The following is a 23,030-nucleotide window of genomic DNA, read 5'->3' as shown; positions in this document are numbered from 1 at the left end:
AAAGACATTTCAAATTCCATGATGTGAAGCAAATATCTAAGGCTTTACCTGTTCTAAGGCTGGTGTTTCAGCAAGGTGGAAACAAAGTGTAGCTGGCTTCTAGGGTCCCAGGTTGGCACAAACCCACCACCCCTCAGTTGTAGCCTCCTCAAATGGCAAGCACTAGCAAGCCAGAAATGAAACCTTTCTGAGACTGCCAGGCCTGTGCCTGCCATGCTTTAGAGGGAGAGTCCTGGTGTCAGAAGTGCCCAGTGGCCACTGAGCAAGGGAGCTTTGTCGTGTGGATACATTGTGAGCACTGCAGGGGACTCGGTGTGCTGAGGAGTGCTCCCTCCTCCGGAGTGGAGCTGCCTGAGGTTGCACTGTGTGTGGAAGCAACGCCCAGTGAACTCCTTGAGTGAGCTGAGCTGATGTCTTTTGTCTCTGAGCCTCCACTGGTTATGAAGCCAAAGCTTGACCTTAGCTGTTTCTGGAAACGTCCTTTGAGCAGATCTTTCCTGCAGGTCACTTCCCCACTCTGATCCCCCACTTGTGTTCTTGGTTCCCAGTATCCTGGTACACTCGGGCATTTTATTTTTACAGGATTGATCACTCCTGAAGATCGGAAATATGGGACCACAAATCTTCACTTAGATGTATCTGATGCAGCTAATGTTATGGTTTATGTGGGAATTCCCAAAGGACAGTGTGAGCAGGAAGAAGGTAAGGTCTAAAACATGGAAGCTGGGCTTACTGTCTGAGTGAGGACCTGGGGTTCACACTTGCTTTCTCTTGCTCTAGAAGTCCTTAGAACCATCCAAGATGGAGATTCTGATGAACTCACAATTAAGCGATTTATTGAAGGAAAAGAGAAGCCAGGAGCCCTCTGGCACATATATGCTGCTAAGGACACGGAGAAGATAAGAGAATTCCTTAAAAAGGTGTGTTTCTTACCCTGTGCCGTGTGAGGAGAGCATAAGAATAGAAATACTGTAAAGTACCACATGATGCAAATCCATATCAATTGGATGGGCTGTCAGTGGTTGCTAAGAAACCAGGATTCTAAAACGGGGAGGACTTGTCTTCTGTATTTGTTTTCTATGTTAATGCACTGGGAGGTTTTTGTTCTGTCTTCAGTTGAGTTTGATCATCACCAGGCATCTTTTTTTTTTTAATACTGCCTTGAAAATACGGGCATTTCATTAGTTCATGAGTCAGTGTTGGGCTTTCATGTTCTCAATACATCACTGAAATCTATTGGTTTTGTTTTCAGTTGGTGAGAGACCCTGCTGTAGAGGGCGGCAGGACTTGGGAGGACTCTCGCTGTGTGCTGTAGAGGGCGGCAGGACTTGGGAGGACTCTCGCTGTGTGCTGTAGAGGGCGCAGGACTTGGGGATCTCGCTGTGTGCTGTAGAGGGCGGCAGGACTTGGGAGGACTCTCGTGTGTGCTGTAGAGGGCGGCAGGACTTGGGAGGACTCTCGCTGTGTGCTGTAGAGGGCGGCAGGAGTTGGGAGGACTCTCGCTGTGTGCTGTAGAGGGCAGCAGGAGTTGGGAGGACTCTCGCTGTGTGCTGTAGAGGGCGGCAGGAGTTGGGAGGACTCTCGTGTGTGCTGTAGAGGGCAGCAGGAGTTGGGAGGACTCTCACTGTGTGCTGTAGAGGGCGGCAGGAGTTGGGAGGACTGTGTGCTGTAGAGGGCAGCAGGACTTGGGAGGACTGTGCTGTAGAGGGTGGCAGGACTTGGGAGGACTCTCCCTGTGTGCTGTAGAGGGCGGCAGGACTTGGGAGGACTCTGTCACTGAAGTTGCAGGATGTTAGGTGTAGGTTCCTGGCACTGGAAAGATGGACCTTTCTGTCTTAAACTCATTCAGTGGCGAGGCTGCTGGTTGCAAACCAGGGATATTTGACTGACATTCTCTAGTCATACCTGAGTCATAGAAACATTCCTGGCCCATTTGTTTGTGGTCCCAACATCAACTAGGTCCTTTAGTAGCCAATTGCTAGAATTCTAGTGTTTCTGTTAAAGATTGACTCTTTGACCTCCTGGTCACCATATTCCCTTGATAATGTCACTTTTTTGAGTATGCTTTTCCAGACACTGAACGTGGAATAAAGAAGTTTAGTCTGTGTCTTTGAAACTGTTTCATAACTCAGACTAGTAAGTGTTTATAGACCTTTTCAATAAGTGCAAGATAAGTTGGTTCATAAGGAATCTTACATTTAAAAATTGGACCAATTGTCCCAAGAACATACCCAGACTGTAGGTAACAGCAGCAGGCAGGCCAGGTTTCCTGATTCTGATCCATTCTGTCCATGTGTTTGAGTGCTGTTTCTGCCAATGGGAACCAGAGCTTGGTGGCGGCCGGATGCTTATTGGGTGCGTGCATTTTGGGAAGGGAAAGCACCCTCTTTGGTTCTTGGCTTTTGCTAAGTTGTACTATTTTTAATGTATTGTGTAGGTATCAGAAGAGCAGGGTCAAGAAAACCCTGCAGACCACGATCCTATTCATGATCAGAGCTGGTATTTAGACCGATCGCTAAGAAAGCGCCTGTATCAAGAGTATGGAGTTCAAGGCTGGGCTATTGTACAGTTTCTTGGGGATGTGGTATTTATCCCAGCAGGAGCGCCACATCAGGTCAGAACCCGTTATTAACTCCTATTGATTGCCTTTCTACTGTGAAATGTGGGTTTGTTACAGCTGTGGCTGGTGTTTTCTAGGTTCATAACTTATACAGTTGCATCAAAGTGGCTGAAGACTTTGTGTCTCCAGAGCACGTTAAACATTGCTTCTGGCTTACTCAGGAATTCCGTTACTTTGTCACAGACTCACACCAACCACGAAGATAAATTACAGGTAAAAATAGCACCAGTGCCTGGTACTTGCTGCCTATGGCTTCATGACCAGTAGTGACCTTCTAAGAGTCAGTATCCTTGGCCGTATCACAGTTAGAATAGTGAAGCAGCTTTCTGTCCAGTTGAGTGACAGAGCTACGAGCCCAGAGGAAGCCTCACCCTCGTCATAGGCACTGAAAGTCTTTAGTAGTGAAATGGATAAGGACTTTTGTCCCTGGCTTAGCCACTAACCAGGGGTCTGGAACACAGTGCCTGGCCTTTAGGGATCAGAAGGAAGGGGTGTTTTCAGAGATGTCGTTTGAGTGGTGACTTCAGCATACTGGGTGCTGTGGCTCCCCTGCAGTCCTGGCTGCTCTAATCCAGAGGCTGAGGGGGTTTTAGGGTTTGAAGCCACCCTGAGCTATACAGCAAGACCACGATTCAAACCCACTTAACAGTGAATTAATGCATATTGCTTCATGATTGAAAACTACAGTAATTGTTAAAGTCGGATTGACCAAACCAGTGAAGGGAAAAAAGAGCTTTGTAAGTTCTCCAGAGACGGCATGGATTGTATGTATGTGGCATACCAGTCTGTGGGAACCAGGACCCTTGGCATTACATGTTGAGTATTGACTTCAGTTCTGAGAGAGTAAAAAGTTGTGATTGGCGAGGTTATTCTTAGTGAGGGATTTTAGGTTTACCGAAGCAGTCATCTTTTTCTTCTATCTCTAGGTGAAGAATGTTATCTACCATGCAGTGAAAGATGCAGTTGCTATGCTGAAAGCCAGTGAAGCCAGTTTGGGCAAACCTTAACTCCTCATTGACATTGGAGATGAATTATTGGCAGCTGATCAAACTCTTCAGGCAGGCTTCCTGTGGACTTTGAGATTTCATGTTACCTCATCTTCTTTTTTAAAGTACACCCGACTTGCAAGGGTACAGTCTCTATCTAATGTATATTTCTAGTGTTTACAGACACTAAGTGTGTATATGTAGTAACTATTGACAGACCACGCATCCTTATACTGTGACTTCACCTAGTGCAGATCTTCTACCTAGCTGAAGACCTGTTGGCTCTGAAACAACAACACTTGCAGTTATACCCCAGCTGTTTGTTTGGACAGCTCATTCAAATGGATTTTTAACTACTAGGGATCACTGCTGAGTTTAATGGGGTTTTATTTTGTTTTATGTTCGTTGGAGCCCTCCCTCACCCACTAGGGTCCAGAAGAGCCCCCGAGGGAATGACAGCTAATGGTGCAGTTCTGAATGTACTGCATAGGACGGCGGTATATAGCGGAAATAACTACTGTATAATTCTTGGGGTTAACCATCTCTAGTTAATGGAATTTTAATTTAAATGAAGCTTTGCTAATTTTAAGTGGTAAGCATTTTGCATTAAAATATTCATATAATACTTTGGCTTGGTTCACTGGCCTTTTTCTGTGTTTGCGCACCTTCTAGAAAATGTAGGCCTTAAAATTTTGGTGCGGGAGCTTTTCTTAAAAGCAAAGAAACAGGTAATCACCATTTCTTTAGTGACTAATACAACAGCACTGATCTGTCCTGCTTTTGTGAAGAGCCACCACGTTTGGAAATTGGAACTAACCAAAACCCAAACAGTGACTGGTAAGTGCGCCTGAAGAGTCCTTGTCTGTCTTCTGGTCCTGTGTGTACAAAGGAGGAGGCGGCAGTGTTGGATGGGTTAGGACAGTTGGACCCAAAATCCCATCTCCGTGAAGGGGCAGCATTGGTGAATAAGACACCGTTCTGTGGTCCCTCTCTTGGACTGCTGTAACTGCAGAAGGAATCTGTTCATCAGTTAAGTAGACAAGGCCTAGAGTGCAGGCGTTAACCTGGGGGCTGAGTGGGAGGTCAGTGAGGAAGGTCTAAGTCTATAGGAAGTTTTCTGAGGATTTCTTCTAAGCTCTTGTATAGATGTGGATCTAGAGTGTGCATTGTTCTTAGAAATCAGCCATGCCAGAACAGTGGCGTGGGGAAGCCACATTCAAGCCTGCTCTGACAGGTCTCCATACAGGATTACGGGAACTGTTACTCAGCCAAATTTCTCTTAGTAACAGAGCTAAGAAAGGCAAGAGCCAGCAAGAGCTTTCACATCCTCCTAATAGCCCTGACAAGTTTGATTCTGGAGTGAGCTAATCCTTACTCTGAAATCTTTAGTATGGTCAAAGAAGAGTGTAGGAAATGTGTCTAAGAGATGTCAGAATGATCACATTTGGAAAAAAGCTGCATGTAACTTAAAATGAAGCAGGATAGAAAGTCAGTGAGAGGTGGCGAGATGGCCCAGTGGTTACATTAAGGTGTACTCAGAACCCATGTTAGAGTAGGAGGGAAACCAACTGCAGTTGTCTCTGCTTCTTCTTCACATAAACCTTGGCACATGACCTATATCAATTAAAACAATAGTAACAATAAAAATACACAAGAGTCAAGAGTTCTGCAAATTAGATCATTGGGGGAAAAGCAATGTGATAGAACACTGAAGATCAGAAAACAAAGAAGACGCTAATGAATATGGAGGCCAGAAGAATGGTTAGTGACAGAATTGGTTGTTCAGAGGTATCGATTGTCCAGTGTTTCACATGTCATCAGATTGAGAAAACCCAGCGAAATCAGTGAGGATATAACTTTAAAATGTAGCAATAAATTTAAACTAGGAGGCTGGAGAGAGCTGAGTCTCATTATGAAGTGCTGGACCTGAGTTCAGGGCCCCAGCACAAACACAAACCTAGACATGGCCGTTGGTACCGAACCAGCTGCTGAGCCTCAAAACTAGTGAGAGACTCGTGACAGAAAGTAATTCAGACACTGGGTATTTGAAATTATCAAATAGATGGGGCCAGAAAGCACTTGTTCCTAGAGAGGCCCAAAGGGCTGCTTACAACTGCTTGTTGAGATCCAGGGACTCGGATGCCATTTCGTTATAATTCCCACAGGCATCTGGAATGCACATGAAATACTAATTAATTTTTTTTTTTTTTTTTTCGAGACAGGGTTTCTCTGTGTAGTTTTGCCCTTTCCTGGGACTCACTTGGTAGCCCAGGCTGGCCTCGAACTCACAGAGATCCGCCTGCCTCTGCCTCCCGAGTGCCGGGATTAAAGGCGTGTGCCACCACTGCCCGGCAACTAATTAAATTTTTAATCAGACTTTTTAAAATTTAAAGTAGTACAGAACAATTGAGGAAGACTACACTACTGACTATACTACACAAAATAAATGTAACCTAAAAGGTCCCTAATGATGCCCCAACGTACTTTTCAGTTCTATCATTTGCATAAGTGGTAGCCATTCAGTAGAAACCATGCCTCCAATGTCAGTAAATGGACTAACATCTAACTAAAGCCATCAATTAAAGAAAAAAAGTCGGCTGGGCGGTGGTGCTGCATGCCTTTAATCCCAGCACTCGGGAGGCAGAGCCAGGCGGATCTCTGTGACTTGGAGGCCAGCCTGGTCTCCAAAGCGAGTTCCAGGAAAGGCGCAAAGCTACACAGAGAAACCCTGTCTCAAAAAAAGTCAAAAGAGAAAAGAAAAGAAAAAGTCAGAATAGAAGCTAGGTATTTGGAACTGAAATATGAAAGTTCAACTCCTGAAAAACAGTGATTCAGTTAAAATAGTGCTCTATAGAAACAGCTAGCAATATATAGGTTAAAGGAGTATTAGCCTGGCTTACAGGCTGTAGTCTGCCATCCAACAATGGCTGTTTTTCAATAGAAAGGCAAGAGCTAGTTGTTCAGCCACGAGACTGGATGCCTCTGCAGTCAAAATATGGAGCTGAAGTGCTAAAGAATTTCTGGAGAGCTGCTGGTCCTCAGTCTGCATTGGAATTCTGCAGAAATTGGATGTAATACTGAACTCAGCAACAGGACACATGGACTTGCCAGTGAGAGTGAGACCAAATATGCAAAAAGCAAAACTGTGTTCTACATCTTTTTTATTTGGACTGCCATCAGAAGGTGTGACCCAGATTTAGGGTAGGCCTTCCTGCTTCAAATAATCTAATTAAGGAAATCCTTCACAGGCCAGCCCAGCAACTTGGGTTTTAGTTGACTTCAGCCGTAGTCAAAATGACAACCAAGATTTGCCATCACATACATATGAGAAGACTTCACCAAACTTGGCAAAAATAATTATCAGTGATTCTGCTTCTATGGATAAACGTTAAGAGATGTTGGAGACAGCCTGTTAGGCGTGCTGGCCTTGCACAAGGCAAGCGGAACAGCTGCTGTCTGGAGGTCTCCTCTGGCCTAATCACCCCAGTGACTCAGTAGAACAGGGACTTGCTGGAGCTGGTGTGGAAGAAGATGGAACTTCTGACCCAGGAATCTCATGACACAGAAGCCACAAAAATGTGGCAGCTAAGTTGATGCTCTGAACTGAAGGAAAATGCTTGTAGAATACAGCTAAGAATTAGAATACATACAGGCCTAAACCATTTACTTATTTTTGTAAAGAGATGGAAAATATTTAAAGAACTAACCCAGGAGAAAAATTGCCAAGACAGAAATGACTCAAAGCTGACTAAATATGTCCTCTACTTCTCACAGATAGCCTTGACATCCTCGAATTCAGATCCATCCACCTCTGCCTGCCAAGTGCTGGGACTAAATGTGAGCCATACATCTGCTCATCTTCTACTGGCTAACGCTGTGTTCTCCAGCTGGGCAAGTTATAAAGAACAGGGTTGTTTAGCTCAGTTCTGGGGGCTAAAGCCGTGACCTCGTTAAGGTTTCATGGGAGGTGGCAACCAAGACAGTACAGTGCACGGAAGAGGGAGAGAGTGTGAGCCAGTGCCATGGAGAAAGACATTAACAAAGCAGACAAACTTGAAAGCCCTGTGGATGCAATGTCAACCTCACAGTATAAAAAGAAAATTACAAGTCAACACTACTCATGAATAAAAAGAAAAAATCCTAGGTGAAAATATTGATAAGTTCAAATGCAACAAGATGTTAAAAGTGGGATGACAGAAAAATACATGCAAGACCAATTTGATATTAGAATATCCACAAACTAGTGAAAGTTTACACCTTTTTTTGAGACAAGGTTTCTCTGTGTGACTCTGGCCATCCTCAAACTTGCTCTGTATAGATCAGGTTGGCCTCAAATTCAGATCTGCCTGTCTCCCAAGTCCTGGTACTAAAAGCATATGCTACCAGCACGCTGCTGTACACATTCTTTTTGAGACATTACCAAACTACAGTTCAGGCTGAACACACACCACTGTAAAAAAGTACACACACTCCAGGAGCTGGTGAGATGGGTCATGGGCAAAGACACTTGCCACCAAACCTGACGACCTGAATTCAATTCCTGGGACCCATTTGGTGAGTGGAGAGAACCAAGTCCCGCAAATTGTCCTGTGACCATCATACATGCCCACACATACACACATTCCAAATTAGAAACATAAGAGTTGTCTTTGAACAAAAGTATACAACTAAGTGGCAACACAGCGTGTTGTGTGGTAAACACTAGTGCTCTTTCCATCACTCCACACAGGAGCTCTGTACCCAGCAATGCCCTGCCCCTCGTTGAGACGAGTCTATAGCTCCAGCTGTCACGGAACTTCTAAGTAGACCACAATGGCCTTGAACTAAGATCCACCTGCCTCTGGAGTGCTGGGATTAAAGGTATGTGGCCCTGGCCCAGCCCTCCCTTTCACCTCAGCCCCTTACAGCCTCTGGTACACCCCCTCTTCTCTTTTCTCCCATCTCCTTAGCTTTAAGTTACTATCTGGTGTCATGTTAGCCTTGAGGACTATGGACTATATACATTTCCTGCAGGGGAGATGCAGAAGCACTAAATGTTTAGGTTTGTTTTGTTTTAATCTGAAGGAACTGTTTTGCTAGATAGTTTTTTTTTTTTTTTTTTTTTTTTAAACATTCTAAAAATGGTATCCTACAGTCTCCTGGCCACGGTGGTCTGTTATCAAGATACTTGTACATCTTACTGAAGACCCCTCTACCTACTCTTTGTCGGTTTAAGGATTCTTTCTTCTGTGGCCTTTACTGCCACATGTCCCAGTATGAGTCCCTTTAGGGTTTAAGAGTTTAGCATGAGCTGGGCGGTGGTGGCGCACACCTTTAATCCCAGCACTTGGGAGGCAGAGTCAGGCGGATCTCTGTGAGTTCGAGGCCAGCCTGGGCTACACCAAGTGAGTTCCAGGAAAGGCGCAAAGCTACACAGAGAAACCCTGTCTCGGAAAAAAAAAAAAAAAAAAAAAGAGTTTAGCATGCTGTTGTGGGCCGCTCTGGAATGAACACTCTGACACCAGAGAGTGGATGAGGTGTCACCAGTGGGCCAAGGCCAGGATGGCCCTGAAAGGCCTCGGTGCTGCGTCCAGTTGGAATTCTCACTGTATGCTCCAAAACCACAGGCTGGGGCTGGCAAGTAAGCAAGAATTGTCAGTTTATTAATGGCAGTGATCCATTGTTTCAGCTTTCTCCAGGGCACTCTGTTCCAGGTAGCAAGTGAAGTCATGCTTGGCAGGAGGCAGTATAGACAACGCTTTAAGTGAATCACTCTATATACACACACACACACACACACACATAACACACACACACACACACACACACACACCAATAAAGCAGTACCTAGTAGTTGGTCTTCTCTACCTTACTCTTTCAATGCTGTGACTGTGCTTCTTGAATAAGTTTTTACACTACGAGGCATTATTCAAATACTGTGTCTGTCCTGAGACTGCCATCTGTAATGTTAAGCTCAATGGGTACACACTCCAGACTTGTCTTTTCAGCAAAATTCTTTAGCATAGAAAACAGGATAATAAAAGCTTTTGAAGTTTTTTTTATCTGCCTCTGACAGAGAGACGCAGTTTGGCTGAGATGGAGGGGTGGGGCAGGGGTGCAGGGAGGGTCTCAGCCATCTGCCTAGGGTGCAGTGTGTCACACTCTGGGCTGGGGCAGGGGTGCAGGGAGGGTCTCAACCATCTGCCTAGGGTGCAGTGTGCACACTTTGGGCTGGAGAGCAGCTATTTCAGAGTAACTGTTTAAAGTGAGCAAGCTGGGGTGTACAGTGGTAATTTAGGTGCTCTAGGATATGGGATCAGTTTATTAGGCATCAAGTGGGTCCTGATGGGATGGCAGAAAAACCAGTATTTCTGTTATTGCATCTGTTACTGGGATAGAGGAGGGACCGACTGCAGATCCGAACTGCTTCCCATGATGCCACCAAAGATTGTGAGGGGTAAAAAGAAATATATGGCAATACAGCCAAAAATTGCTCTGCTCAGCAGGAAATCAGGAATGTGAAAACATGATCTGTTCACTGAGTGCTTGGAAGACAGGCTGCCACTGTCATCTACCTGGGTCAAGTTTGATTATCGACAAACATACAAACTAAAGTGACCAGGGAAATGGGCAAGTTAATGCCAGTGTCACCTTGTAAAGAAACTTGGGGCTCACCATAAAGCATGCGGCATCATTGCAACACATCAGTTCTCCACAGATTTCAAATTATTTTTGGAATCTCAGTAAATTAAATCTAAAGTGTATATCAAGAAGCAAAAGACCCAGAATTAACAACATAACTTTAAAAAAACAAGACTACCAGGCCTGGTGGTACACGCCTTTAACGCCAGCACTCACTCCAGAGGCAGAGCAGGTGGACCTGTCAATTTGGCCAGCCTGGTCTACACGGCAAGTTCTAGGCCAGCCAGGGCTACATAGGGAGAACCTGTCTCAAACAAGTCAAAGGGTGATATGACCTGACTGAGAATTACTATAATGCTGTTTTGGCCATCAAGCCACATTTTTCTTTTGTGGCGCTGGGAACTGAATCCATGCTAGGTAACTGCTCCACCACGGAGCTACATCACCAGTCTTTGGTTGACTGACTCGTTGGTTTGCTTGAGTTAGGGTCAATATGTAGCTCAGGCAATCCTGCTGTCATTGCCTCCAAGTGCTAGGATGGAGTGTGCGCATGTGTCTCTCACACATGGCTTGGGGTGGAAGAGGGGACAATAGAACAGGGAGCCCAGAAGTAGAGCCACACAATACAACTGATTGAGTTTGGGAAACAAAGTGCAGCACGTTTTACTTTGTCATTTGAGACCAACACCTGACGAAATCAACTCGAAGGAGGAAAGACGACTCTTAGCTCAGCTTGAGCCCAGAGCTAGTGGGCCTTCTCTTTTTCCCTTTCACTCTGCATATGCCCCTAGGTACGGGGGAGGTAGGTCTTCCCCCCCTTGGCACTTCGCTCTGGAAATGTCCAGTAATGTCTCTCAATCTAAGTAGATAAGATAACCAATATATATGGGTATTATATATATATATATAAATAGACTGGCAGAAAGACAGGCTTTTCAATGAATGATCCTGAACTACTGGATATCCACATGCAAAAAACAACAAACCTACACACAGACTTTTATAAACACCTTCATGAAAACCTTTGTAAAAGTCAACTGAAACTGGATTATAGACCTCAATCTGAACACAACACAAGGGCCAGTAAGCTGCCCCAGTGAAAAACATGCTCACCTCCAAACCCAACTGCCCGAGTTGGATCCCAGAGCCCATATCGTGGAAAGAGCACCAACTCCTACAAGTTGTTTTCTGACTTCCAAATGTACACTGTGGCTCACATCCCACCACGATAAACACATGTAACTAAAACAAGACAAACTACTAGGTAACACAGAACATTTAAATCATGTGTGTGTGTGTGTGTGTGTGTGTGTGTGTGTGTGTGTGTGTGTGTGTGTGTTGGTACTCGAGGATTGAACCCAGGACCTTGTACATGCCAGGCCGGTTACTCTACCACTGAGCTACATCCCCTGTAGTGACACTTTAAAAAACAAAACAAGACACCAAAGGCATGATATACAAAATAAATAATTGAGAAGCAGGGTTTTATTAAAAGTAAAAAACGTCAGCTTTGAGCAACTGTCAACAATGAGTGAACAGACCAGAGAATAGGATAAAATCTGATAGATGACTGGTCCAAAATATGGAAGAGGACCTTAAAGTTGAGTGATCAGAAAACAATCCAGTTTATAAAATGAACAAACAGTGAAGAAATACAGGTGGCAAGCTGGGCATGGTGGCTGAGCAGAGAGGTCATGAGTTCAAGGCCACTATTTCAACATTCTCAAACAAAATACAGAGAAGGCAAGTATAGAAACAGATGCCCAGCATGCTTCATCGGGGATTACAGATTAAGACACGGTACCAACACAACAGAAATCCCTCATGACAAATGCTGCCAAGGACGCAGAACGGCAGAACTCTTCCTCCTAGGAGGTGGACAGTGTGTGCTATGCAAGGCTGGTGTAGCCTCTTACAGCCCCAAGTGTGTGCTGACCACACGTCCTATGGTTGAGCTCCCTGGTATCCACAGGAATTAAAAACTCACACACAGGGAAAGTGCTGCAGACATTGCTTCAGGTTTAGTGATAATCCCCAAACTGAGGGGCAGTCCAGATGCCCTTCAGGACAAGTTTTGGTTCATCTAGAAAATGGAATGCTGCTCACTGAGAAGAGCTGAACAATCAAGTCATGAACCCACACAGAGGAAACTTAAATGCTCATTAGCACGCAAGGGAAGCTAGTCTGAAAGGCTGGAAAAGGAAAACCCAGAGAGATAGTCAACAGGCCAATGGATGTCACGGGACCAGGGAGGAGGGGATGAACAGAGCACATAGGGTTGTTTTTGGGTAACAAAGCCATTCTGTACCACAATAATGGTGGACACAGGCCATTGTACATGAGCGTTTGTGACTTCAGCAAACAGCTGTTCTCATCTGTGAAGACTGCATGAGACCAATCATGCCAAAGAGCTTTTCTAACTGTCACACACACAGTGCAACTGCCAGGTTACTTCTCAGTGCATCTAAAGCATGTCGTGGTGTGTGTGTTTCAATGCATAACCAAAGTTTCTCGCTCGTTAGCTCTTCATATTCATGGTGAGGCCATGTCCCTGTGTGCGAGACCCTTGGCTCCAGCGAGAATGGGGGGTAAGAGTCCTGATCCCAGAGCTGTCTGTTCCGCATGACACTTGCCATGGGGAGGAATGACTAACAGCTGCAAAGCTACCCACGTGTGCACAGGTGCGTTGTACAGTTCCTCAGCCAACACAGCGCATTACCAACACCCACTGGTTAAACAGATGACAACTGCGGAGAGTGGCCCCCAAACACTGTCTGAAGATCAGGACCAGCAGCTCCTGAGCAGAAGGCACTTCTGCTGAGCTCCCATGTTCTGATGCCTGGTGACGGCACTTTCTCTTTCCAGGGCCAACACTGAGACATCTGGGAGATCAACACCTTGAGTTCATTGCACACGACATCTACAATGAGACCAAGAGCTAAAGTAGAAGTTTATTGACATCCATTTACGTAGTATTTTACACATACACACCAGTAGAGAGTCCTCAACATTCAATTGACTCTTCTAGGAACTGCTTCATGAGAAAATGGGTTTCTTTGCCCTCCCCCAAGAAAGATACTTCTGCTACTTATGATCTTGAAAATAATGCATTTGATTATACCACCTTCATAAAAACAGTCCTTAAGACCTCTGCAAACAGTGAAGATATACTAGCAAAGAACCCTCTCCAAAATGCAATGCTTCACAACAGAGGTGTAGTGCAAGAGATACAGGAAACGGGGACTCCCCGGAGGCTGTGCCCACACCTAGACGAGGGCACTACAGAGCTGAGGCCACAACTGGGTGGCCCTAGCTTCGGAGTGTGGCCAGCCGGGACTGCATGGCCTCCAGGTCCTCTTCATCCTCCTCATCCTCTCCCTCTTCTGAGGCAGCCATCGCTCCGATGGGTTCAGGCTCAGGAAGGGCGTCGGTTACTTTACTGGGTGCTTTGCCCAGGGCTCCTAAAGAGAGAGTGAACAGCTTAAACACACTGCATAAGGAACAAGGTCCTCGTCTTCCCAGCCTCCTCTCATTCAAGGACCGCAGTGGTGGAGCTGCTGTCCAGAGTGGGAATTTGCTTCCTCTGACTGCACATCTCAGCTGAGAGAAAGAACAGTACAGACGGACAGACGGACTTGTTACGTTGCTCTGGAGTGATCCTGCCTCAGTCTCCCAAGTAGCTACTACTACAGGAGTAATACCACCCCCACCCCCAAATCTTAAGAATTTTAATGTCTAGACTATTGGGCAAGGTGCTGTATACTTGAGTCCGCATAGTTGGGAACAGAAGGGTTACTTTAGCTCAGGATTTTGGGGCCATCTTGGGCAAAATAGTGGGACCTCATCTCAAAAAAAAAAAAAAAAAAAGTAATTCTAAAGTTTCTAGTTTAAATTTCTAAATACTACTGAAAATCTAATTTTTAATTTCTCTGAATAAAGTTTAATTGTTGAAGCCAGACTGGGTGGCACAGGCCTCGAATCTCAGCTAACCGGAAGCTCAGTCAGGAGGACAGAAAACAAGGTTCACCTAGGCTACAGAGTGAGGTTCAAGGCCAGCCTGAGCAACTTCATGAGCCCCTATCTCAGAATACAGGCTGGGGAGACAGCTCAGCAGTCGGCTGCTTATTGGATGTGGGAGGCCCCAGGTTCAATCCCCAGTGCCACCGGAAACAAGGTCAAACAAACAAGCACGTTGTTAGGCAGGTATGGGGTCCAGATGAGGCAAGAAGAGGGTCTGAGACCAAAGAGACACTTCAAAACACCAAAACAAATCCAATAAAGAAAAAGTAAAAGAAAATGTAAACTGTTTCCAAATTTTCATAAAATATTTTCTCAAAATACCTTTTTTCCAACAATTTAAAACAAATAAAAATTAAATCCCACCATTTTATTAAGCATAAAACTCAGAAAACCCGCTGGGCAGTGGTGGCACACGCCTTTAATCCCAGCACTTGGAAGGCAGAGGCAGGCAAATCTCGGTGAGTTCGAGGCCAGCCTGGTCTCCAAAGTGAGTTCCAGGAAAGGCGCAAAGCTACACAGAGAAACCCTGTCTCGAAAAAAAACAAAAACAAAAAAAATGAGAAAACTCAGAATTAAAAAAGTTATAAAGCTCCTAGAAATAACTATTTTTGTTTATTCCTATATTTAATAGACATGTTTTATACTAAAGTCGAGTCTATACTGACTCAAATTCCTAACAGCTGTTTTCAGGTAATGTGAAAATCAGAAACTAAAAATCCTTTGTTTCTTGAAACTGGATATTGCTCTACTGTCCATTCCTTAGGAATCACCTTGCATACTCAACACAGGACAAATGCAGATGGAGCCAGTGTGACTGACCGGGAAGGGGTGAGTCGGGGAGGCTGGAGGGCTCTCCTGGCCATACCTGCTGTGATTTCAAAGAGGATTCTGTCGATCTCCATTTCTGCTGCTTCTTCCATTTCTTCCTGGTCATCCATGCTTTCAAAGGTGTCCTCTAACATTTCCTCTATGATTCCAGCCTGAACAGAGAACAAAAGGCCACCCTCCTCAATGTTATATCTGTTCCCAACACCCCTGGACAGCAGCAGCAGCAGCAGCAGGAGGTCTCTGAGTCTAGGCCACCTTGCCCAGGTGACAAGGAAGGAAGACAGGTGGAAAGGAGACCCTGGAGGATGGCCTCTCTGCAGACAACGACCCAGAGGGAAAGAGTGCTCTAAACGCACTCCCAGGCCTGGAGCCTGCAGCTACTGGTTCCTGCAGAACCCCGACTGTGGCAGCAGTCCTCAGCAGCACACCCCTGAGCTGCTTGGAAAGCAACTGGCCTAACACTGCAAATAGGACCTGAGAGGGCAAGGGTTGAAATGCAGGATCAAAACTGGTTGGAGCCTCCGGAGACAACAGGATAACAAAGGCATGAACATGGAGGGACTAGAAAATGCTCAAAAAACATCGCAGCATGGCAGGTCACCGCTGCTGGAGGAAGCTAGCTGCTGGTGGGTGGCTGCGCTGAGTATCAGTCCATCACCAAACCCTGATCACCTCTTCTCAAGCAAAGTCAAGAGTTCCTGACCTACAAAGCAAGGCCAATCACTTTACTGGAAGCCTGTGCCTGGCAGCCTGGCGGTCAGCCTTCTTTTCAGAAAGTAGCAAGGAGGCAGAGGAATGGCTTGGTTGGTAAAGTGCCACAAAAACTTGGGGACATCTTCAAATCCCCAGAACCCATTTAAAGAGCTGGGCATTGGCCGGGCGTTGGTGGCGCACGCCTTTAATCCCAGCACTCGGGAGGCAGAGCCAGGCGGATCTCTGTGAGTTCGAGGCCAGCCTGGGCTACCAAGTGAGCTCCAGGAAAGGCGCAAAGCTACACAGAGAAACCCTGTCTCGAAAAACCAAAAAAAATAAAAAAAAAAAAAAATAAAGAGCTGGGCATTGACAGCCCACATGCACCCAGCACTGGGAGAGGGGAAGTGTTTTGGGGAGGCAGGGTGGTCTCTGAAGCTACCCGGACAGCCTGAGGAGCTTCAAGTTCAGTGAGAGTCGGTCTCAAAAAAGCTGTGGAGAGTAATCGAGGAGGGTACCCAATGCCAACGTCCGCTTCCACACGCAAACACCCCAACGCGTGTGTATATACCATCATCCAACAGTGCTCTTCCATGTGTGTGCATGTACACACTTTAGAAACAAGGAAATAGCAAGGGACCATTGTGAGGCACCGACAAAAATCTCTCCAAAGTCCCCAACTCCAGATGAGGCCACTCAGTGTCCGTTAGCAGAGCAAAAGGGTCATCAAAGCACCCTCCCATGTCAGAAAGGGGTCCCAGAGGAGCTACCAGAGGGAACCCTAGTGTCCTTGCAAACCAAGAGGCACCGGAGGCAGGAATGGCTCTGGCCTCTGCTCCTGTCCCGGGAACCCACTCACCTTCCAGCCTTTGTGCTTCCTGATCCAAGGTGACTCCATGACATGATCTAGCTAGTCCTCACCCAATTTTAGATCCTTTCCCTACTCAAATGAACAAACTCCTATCTATCATGGTCACCAAGGTGGAGCCCTACAGCCTGGCTAACTGGAAGCTGTTTTGATGCTGGCGTCTACTGTTCAACAAACAGCACTTGGGAGGCTGTCGCAGGAGGACTGTTTGTAGCTTGTCTCCAACAAAACAAAACCCTACCGACTAAGTAAAACCAAAAAACTCAAACAGAAAAAGGGGATCAATAAATAACTGTTGCTGTGGATGATTGATAAATAAAGTGTTGTTGACTGGCCAGTAGCCAGGCAGGAAGTATAGGCGGGACAAGGAGAGGAGAATTCCGGGAAGTGGAAGGCTGAGGCAGGGAGACGCTGCCAGCCGTCATGAGGAGAAACATGATGTAAGATACCAGTAAGCCACAAGCCACGGGGCAACTTATAGATTAATAAAAATGGGTTAATTTAAGATGTAAGAACAGACAGCAAGAAGCCTGCCACAGGCATTCAGCGTATAAGTAATATAAGCGTCTGTGTGTTTATTTGAGTCTGAGTGGCTGCTAGTCCAGGCGGGACTGGAGATAACTCCAGCTACAAACTGTTGATTGGTTAAAAGAACTTAGCAGAATCCAAACTGTAACTACCCCCCTCATTCTAAAGAAAGAGGTTATCATTTATCTACTTCTTCATTTAATCAGCAGTGATTCATCAAATTCCTGGCCTGTGTAACAGAGCCAGGTACTGGGCAGAAATGCAAAGTCTAAGAACATGTCCCCACTCTTTTAGAGATGGGTCACTATGGACAGCCTCAATATACACCCAGTCATGTATCACTATTGGCCTCAGTCCCTAGAATCTACAATATACAAGCTCCCTTCAAATCATACTTTTAGTGTTCATAAACCACTGTGAAAAAGATCTGAAAGGTTTGTTTTTGTTTTAATAACTCATTCACTCATATTTTGGGGGCTACCTAAGTTAAAACATGCAGGCCTGGAGTCACTCCAAGAATTATGCCATCATCTGCCTCTACTGCACAGTGATCTCCAGTCTGAGTACTACCAGATATAAAGGACATGCCCTTCTGATCCACTCCCTGCTAACTGCTATTGCCCAAGCCTCTTCTTTCTAAAGAGCTGAGCCCTGGGCTCTTACGATATTTTTCTATCTGTTCTTCTCCAGCCCTTCCACACCCCCTCTGCCTGTCCCCAGTGCCCAGTGTATGGTTCACATCACAGATAAAACACTGTGCAATGCAGAAGGAGATCCACGCACAGGAATTTGAGTTGTGTACTCTTGGTTGTTAAACCACAGGTCTAAACTAAGAAACAGCCCTCATACAAGATGTCAGCTCATGAGGAGGGCAGACACACCTGTGGTCCAGCTCCAGACTTATAACCCGAGAGACCTTGGGTTGCCTGGCAGCTTCAAGACTCAATGCCCTATGTAAAATACCCCAAGAGGGCACCTGGAGAACAAGATAGGCCAAACTGCCATGTGCTATCAGCAGTGCTTCATTAACAATGCTCTCCTCTCATCCCTGCCCCGTCTGGGGGCCACTAGTAGAGTTCCCGCCACACCCTTATCCTGAGGCTGGCAGGTACCTATATCCTTTCCATTTGGTTCTCAGTCTCTCCTTTTTGTGGTTAAAAAAAAAAGCATCAACAACTACAGCCTGCAGGCCAGATCTGGTGTTTCCCAAACAAAGAATTTGGGCCACAGTCATTTCATTTGAATGCTATCTAGGGCTGCTTTTACACTGACAGGCAACGCTGAGTTGTTACAAAGCTAACACGTGTTTGTTATCTAGCACTGTAGAGAATGCAATCACCTCCCTGCCAGCTTCACTAACACCCTCAGAGCAGACAGTAAAATGAATGTTTCTTTGTCTCTTCCCTCCTGCTGGAGCCCACCGACTGCATCACTGGATGTTCCTCCTGGAGATCTAGGCATGCGTGTGCTTTTTCCCCACACTTACAATCCCACCGGTCTCTGCTATGCTTTGCACAGCAGTGGTTTCAACCAGGTAACATCTGCTCCTCTTCTCAAAACACTGTGGGCGCAGCCGCACTCTCCCCAGTCACAGCCACGCAGCCGCAGCCGCAGCCCAGCCTCAGCTCCAGCTCAGAGGGCCTCTCAGTGGTTTGGAGAGAAAGCACAACTAGCCCAATCACCTTCATCATCTCTTTGGACAGCTCCCGCATGGTGGCCTGGATTTCTGGGATCTTCACAAGACTCTGCATGGCCTTCATCACTTCTGTGCTCTTTTGCAGGGAACCAGCTACTCTTAGGACCGCTGAAAAGGAAAGGCTGCATCACCCAGGATTGTTCAAAAGACAGAATGCGCAATGAAAGAGTCCAGCTCAGGGCTGCTCTAGCAGGTGGACTACCAAACTCACTGCCATGCCTTTATGATATATTCCTGTGCTAGATATCTGACAGGTCATTCTTTGAAACTAAGTCCTACCTAGGTGTGCTGAGCAGTTTTATGTCATCTTGACACAAGCTAGAGTCATCTCAGAGGAGGGAACCTCAGTGAAGAAAATGCCTCCATAAGGCCAGGCTGTACACAAGCCTGTAGGGTGTTTTCTTAATTAATGATTGATGGGGGATGACCCAGCCCATTATGTTGGCACCATCCTAGGACTGGTGGTCCTGGGTTCTATAATAAAGCAGGCTGAGTAAGCCACGATGAGCAAGCCAGTAAGCAGCTCTCCTCCATGGCCCCTGTATCAGCTCCCGCCTCCAGGATCCTGCCTTGCTAGAGTTCCTGTTTTGACTTCCTTTGATGATGAACTGTGATATAGAAGCAGAAGTCAAATAAACCCTTTCCTCCCCAACTTGCTTTTTTTTAAAAAATATTTTATTTATTTATTTATTTATTTATTTATTTATTTATTTTATTTATTTATTTATTTATTTATTTATTTTTTGGTGTTTCACCGCAGCAATAGAAACCCAAACTAAGACACTGGAATATTATGGTGTGAACTCTCTGAGCAGTAACACCAAAGGGCCACTGTGGAGAGTGGTCTGAAGGTCTGCAACTGACCATCAGGGAGGGAGACTTAGTTTGACACCTGGAGACAAGCTGCAAATGAGAGGCAGGTTCTACACTAAGATACGGACCACAGTGGAAAAGAGAAGACTTCCAGCTACCCAAGCAGAATCTCCCACCCACTAGATGATGGATAGTGCCTGTTCTGTGAAGAACCTGTTGCTGGTCCTCAGAAAAGTGAGATAAACAGAGGTAAAACGGAGTAAGGTTATGTGGGTCAACATACAGGTACAGTTCCTGCTAGAAAAAAGCCTTCTGTGGTCTCACACTGTATATATCTTCTTTCCAAGAAACTGTCATAAAAGCAAATGGCCATTCCTCCCTTGGTGTTCATTATTAACATGTCAAGTAAAGAAGTGAGCAACAAGTTCCTAGAATCACTCACTTACTATAAAGCAAGCTGTTCACTGAAAGCTACACACTTTTCCTGTATTGCAGTACCTGGTTAAGGCAGGAGGCACTGAAAATTTAACTTTGGCAGAATCCAGACCCCAGGAAGCTTTCACATCTGCATACAGTGAGCTATCTGGCACTAGAGAGCTCGCCCTGGTGATAAGGATGAAGGAGAGCTTGCAGGCTGACCAACCTATAACCACCCAGGCCCAGAACCAGGGCTATGAGTTGGTCCATCCCAACATCCACCCCATCTATGATCTGATGGATCATAGGAGGGTCTGGTCCTGCAGACCCAAAGTTGCAGGACCTCCAGTCCCAGCGAGGACCCAGTATTAACAGTGTAGCAGAAACCAGAGGCCTCGGACCAGACCAATGACTCACTGAAATGAACACTTGCAAGTAAGACACACGAGCCAAAGGGTTTACTGTGTGACTGACTCACTGCTGTCACACTGCAGCTTCCACACGATTACTCTTTTGTGTGTTCTTTTACATTTTATTTATTTTTATTTGGGGGGGGGATGAGTGGGGTTGAGATGCATAATGTGAATTTCACAAAGAATCACTAAAAAGTTAAATAAAAAAATCAACATATAAAAATCAGTAGCAGTTCTTTTTCTTTGCTTCCTGGCTTCTTGCCAGTGTTTTATCTCACCCAAAGCGCAAAGCAACAGGGCCAAGTAGGCAAGGATGGAAACCTCCAGAACTATGAGTCTGGAGTAAAACAAATTGTTTCTATGGACAAATAATGAACCACCTAGACAGGAAATAAGGAAAACAATCTCATCTACAATAGGACATGAAAACTGAAATACTTAGGAACTTTTATCATAAGAATATAAATTAGTGCAACTACTATGGAAAATAATACGAAGGCCATCCCCGCTGGCACATAGCTATAATTTCAGCAACTGGGAGACAGAAACAGGAGAATCACCCTAAGCTTAAAGTTAGCCTAAACGTACAAGGTGAGTCCTAGGCCACTTAGGCTACATAATAGCCAGGTTATACTGCAAAACTGTCTTTGTTAGGGTTACTATTGCTGTGATGAAACACCATGACCAAAAGCAAATTGGGGAGGAAAGAGTTTGTTTGCCTTACACAGCCTGAGCCATAGTTTACTGAGGGAAGCCAACAGAGGAACCCAGGTGGGGCAGGAACCCAGAGGCAGGAGCTGATGTAGAGGTCATGGAGGGGTGCTACTTACTGGCTTGTTCAATCTGCTTTCTTATAGAACCCAGGACCAACAGCCCAGGCGTGGTACCACCCACAATAGGCTGGGCCCTCCCCCATTAATCACTAAACATTAAGAAAATGCCTTACAGGCTTGCCTGCAGCCCAGTCTTATGGACTCGTTTTCTTTTCTTTTTTCTTTTGGTTTTTGGTTTTTTTTGAGACAGGGTTTCTCTGTAGCTTTGGAGCCTGTCCTGGAACTCGCTTTGTAGACCAGGCTGGCCTTGAACTCACAGAGCTACTACTGTCTCTGCATGGAGGCATTTTCTTAACTGAGGCTCCCTCCTCTTGGGTGACTATAGTTTGTGTCAAGCTGATATAAAACTAGGCAGCACAAAGAGTCTGTCTCAAAAGACAAACAGCAACAAAACAAAAAACTACAATAAAATGTTAGTATAAAGGTTCTTAAAAACACTGAAGCGTATGTGACCTAGGAACCCACTTCCAGGTATACAGTAGAATCAGTGAAATGAGAATGTCAAAAGGGTATCTGAGTTCCCATAGTCACTGCAGCCTGAACAAACTCACCGCTCATCAACATATGAATGGATGCAGAGTTTATAAACTTGTTTGGTTTGAATCTGAAGGGCTGTTCTCCCCACCTCTACCTTGACTCCCACCCCGAGACCAATCTGCTTTGACTCACTTTAAATGCTAGATGCCTAGAAGTGGCACTATGTGGGAGGCTCTGGAAACTTTGGGAACTGGGGTCTGCCTGGCAGATGTGGGCTATTAGGAGAGGGCCTCTGTAAGTTAGATCCAGCCCCTGGTGTTCCTCATGCTCTCTGCAGCCTCGTTACTCCAATGTGCTCTCTCCTCCCTACCGTATGGATGGGAATGTCCTGAAGAGTCCAAATAAACCTGCCATCCATAGGTCAGGGATCTTGGTTACAGTGACACCAAACTAATAAAACAAGAGAATACTACACTCAGCTTAAAGGGGGAGGAATCCTGTCACACATAACAGTATGGATGGATCTGGAAAACATAAACATCAGTGGAATATGGGAGACATAGAAAGCAGATGGCACACACCACCTCCAAGTACATGCTAATAAAGCTAAAATCACAGACGTGGAGAACAACGGCTCTATCTAATGGTTTCCAGAAGACGCCAGGCACGAGGGACTTTGAAGGGGGTAAATGAGTGTTTCTGACCAAAGGGTGCCAAGTGCCAGAGTCAGGAGGAACTGCTTTTGAAATGTATTCGCACAGCAGGGTAACTGTAGTCAATAATAACATATATTTCAAAGTAACACAGAGTAGGGCTGGAGGCACAAGCCAGTGGTAGAGGGGCGCTCAGCCTATGCACAGTCTGGGGTTCAGTCCTCAGCACTGTGACAATGTCAGACCCAGGCAAGTAAGAAGGTGAATATGCTAACTGACCTAGCAGATCAAAACCACAGTTCTTTCTTTCTTTTTTTCTTTTGGTTCTTTCAAGACAGGGTTTCTCTGTGTAGTTTTGGTGCCTGTCCTGGCATCACTCTGTAGACCAGGCTGGCCTGGAACTCAGAGATCCGCCTGGCTCTGCCTCCTGAGTGCAGGGATTAAAGGTGTGCACCACCACCGCCCCAAAACCACATTTTATCCTGGAAATATTTATAATTATAGTCTGTTAGTTAGAAAATAAATAAATGCATGCCAAGTACATGGGAAAGTATTTCCTTTGAGGTT

General features: G+C 45.6%; 2 protein-coding genes across 3 annotated transcripts in view; one reads left to right on the top strand and one right to left on the bottom strand.

Annotated features, from left to right (window-relative positions):
* The window catches only part of Kdm3a (lysine demethylase 3A), a 43,630-nt gene extending 39,396 nt beyond the window's left edge, over positions 1-4,234 (top strand). The window contains 6 exon segments of the mRNA XM_037203808.1: positions 583-702; positions 781-920; positions 2,438-2,614; positions 2,698-2,793; positions 2,795-2,833; positions 3,547-4,234. Coding sequence (XP_037059703.1) covers positions 583-702; positions 781-920; positions 2,438-2,614; positions 2,698-2,793; positions 2,795-2,833; positions 3,547-3,627 — 653 coding nt within the window. The 3' untranslated portion in view covers positions 3,628-4,234.
* A 7,460-nt stretch (positions 4,235-11,694) lies between these two features.
* Positions 11,695-23,030, bottom strand: part of Chmp3 (charged multivesicular body protein 3) — a 34,796-nt gene continuing 23,460 nt past the window's right edge. The window contains exons 4-6 of one of the 2 annotated variants that reach the window (XM_028860226.2): positions 18,844-18,965; positions 15,113-15,227; positions 11,695-13,688 (exon numbers count right to left, since the gene is read on the bottom strand). In XM_028860226.2, the coding sequence (XP_028716059.1) occupies positions 13,537-13,688; positions 15,113-15,227; positions 18,844-18,965 (389 nt within the window). In that variant the 3' untranslated portion in view covers positions 11,695-13,536. The remainder of the gene's footprint in view (positions 13,689-15,112; positions 15,228-18,843; positions 18,966-23,030) is intronic. The other variant, XM_028860227.2, reaches the window with a different exon arrangement.

The sequence above is a fragment of the Peromyscus leucopus genome, chromosome 3 (assembly GCF_004664715.2).
Source record: "Peromyscus leucopus breed LL Stock chromosome 3, UCI_PerLeu_2.1, whole genome shotgun sequence".
In the NCBI taxonomy this organism is placed as follows: Eukaryota; Metazoa; Chordata; class Mammalia; order Rodentia; family Cricetidae; genus Peromyscus; species Peromyscus leucopus.
The sequence above is the reverse complement of the archived record's forward strand: the minus strand, read 5'-3'. Positions and strand labels throughout refer to the sequence as shown.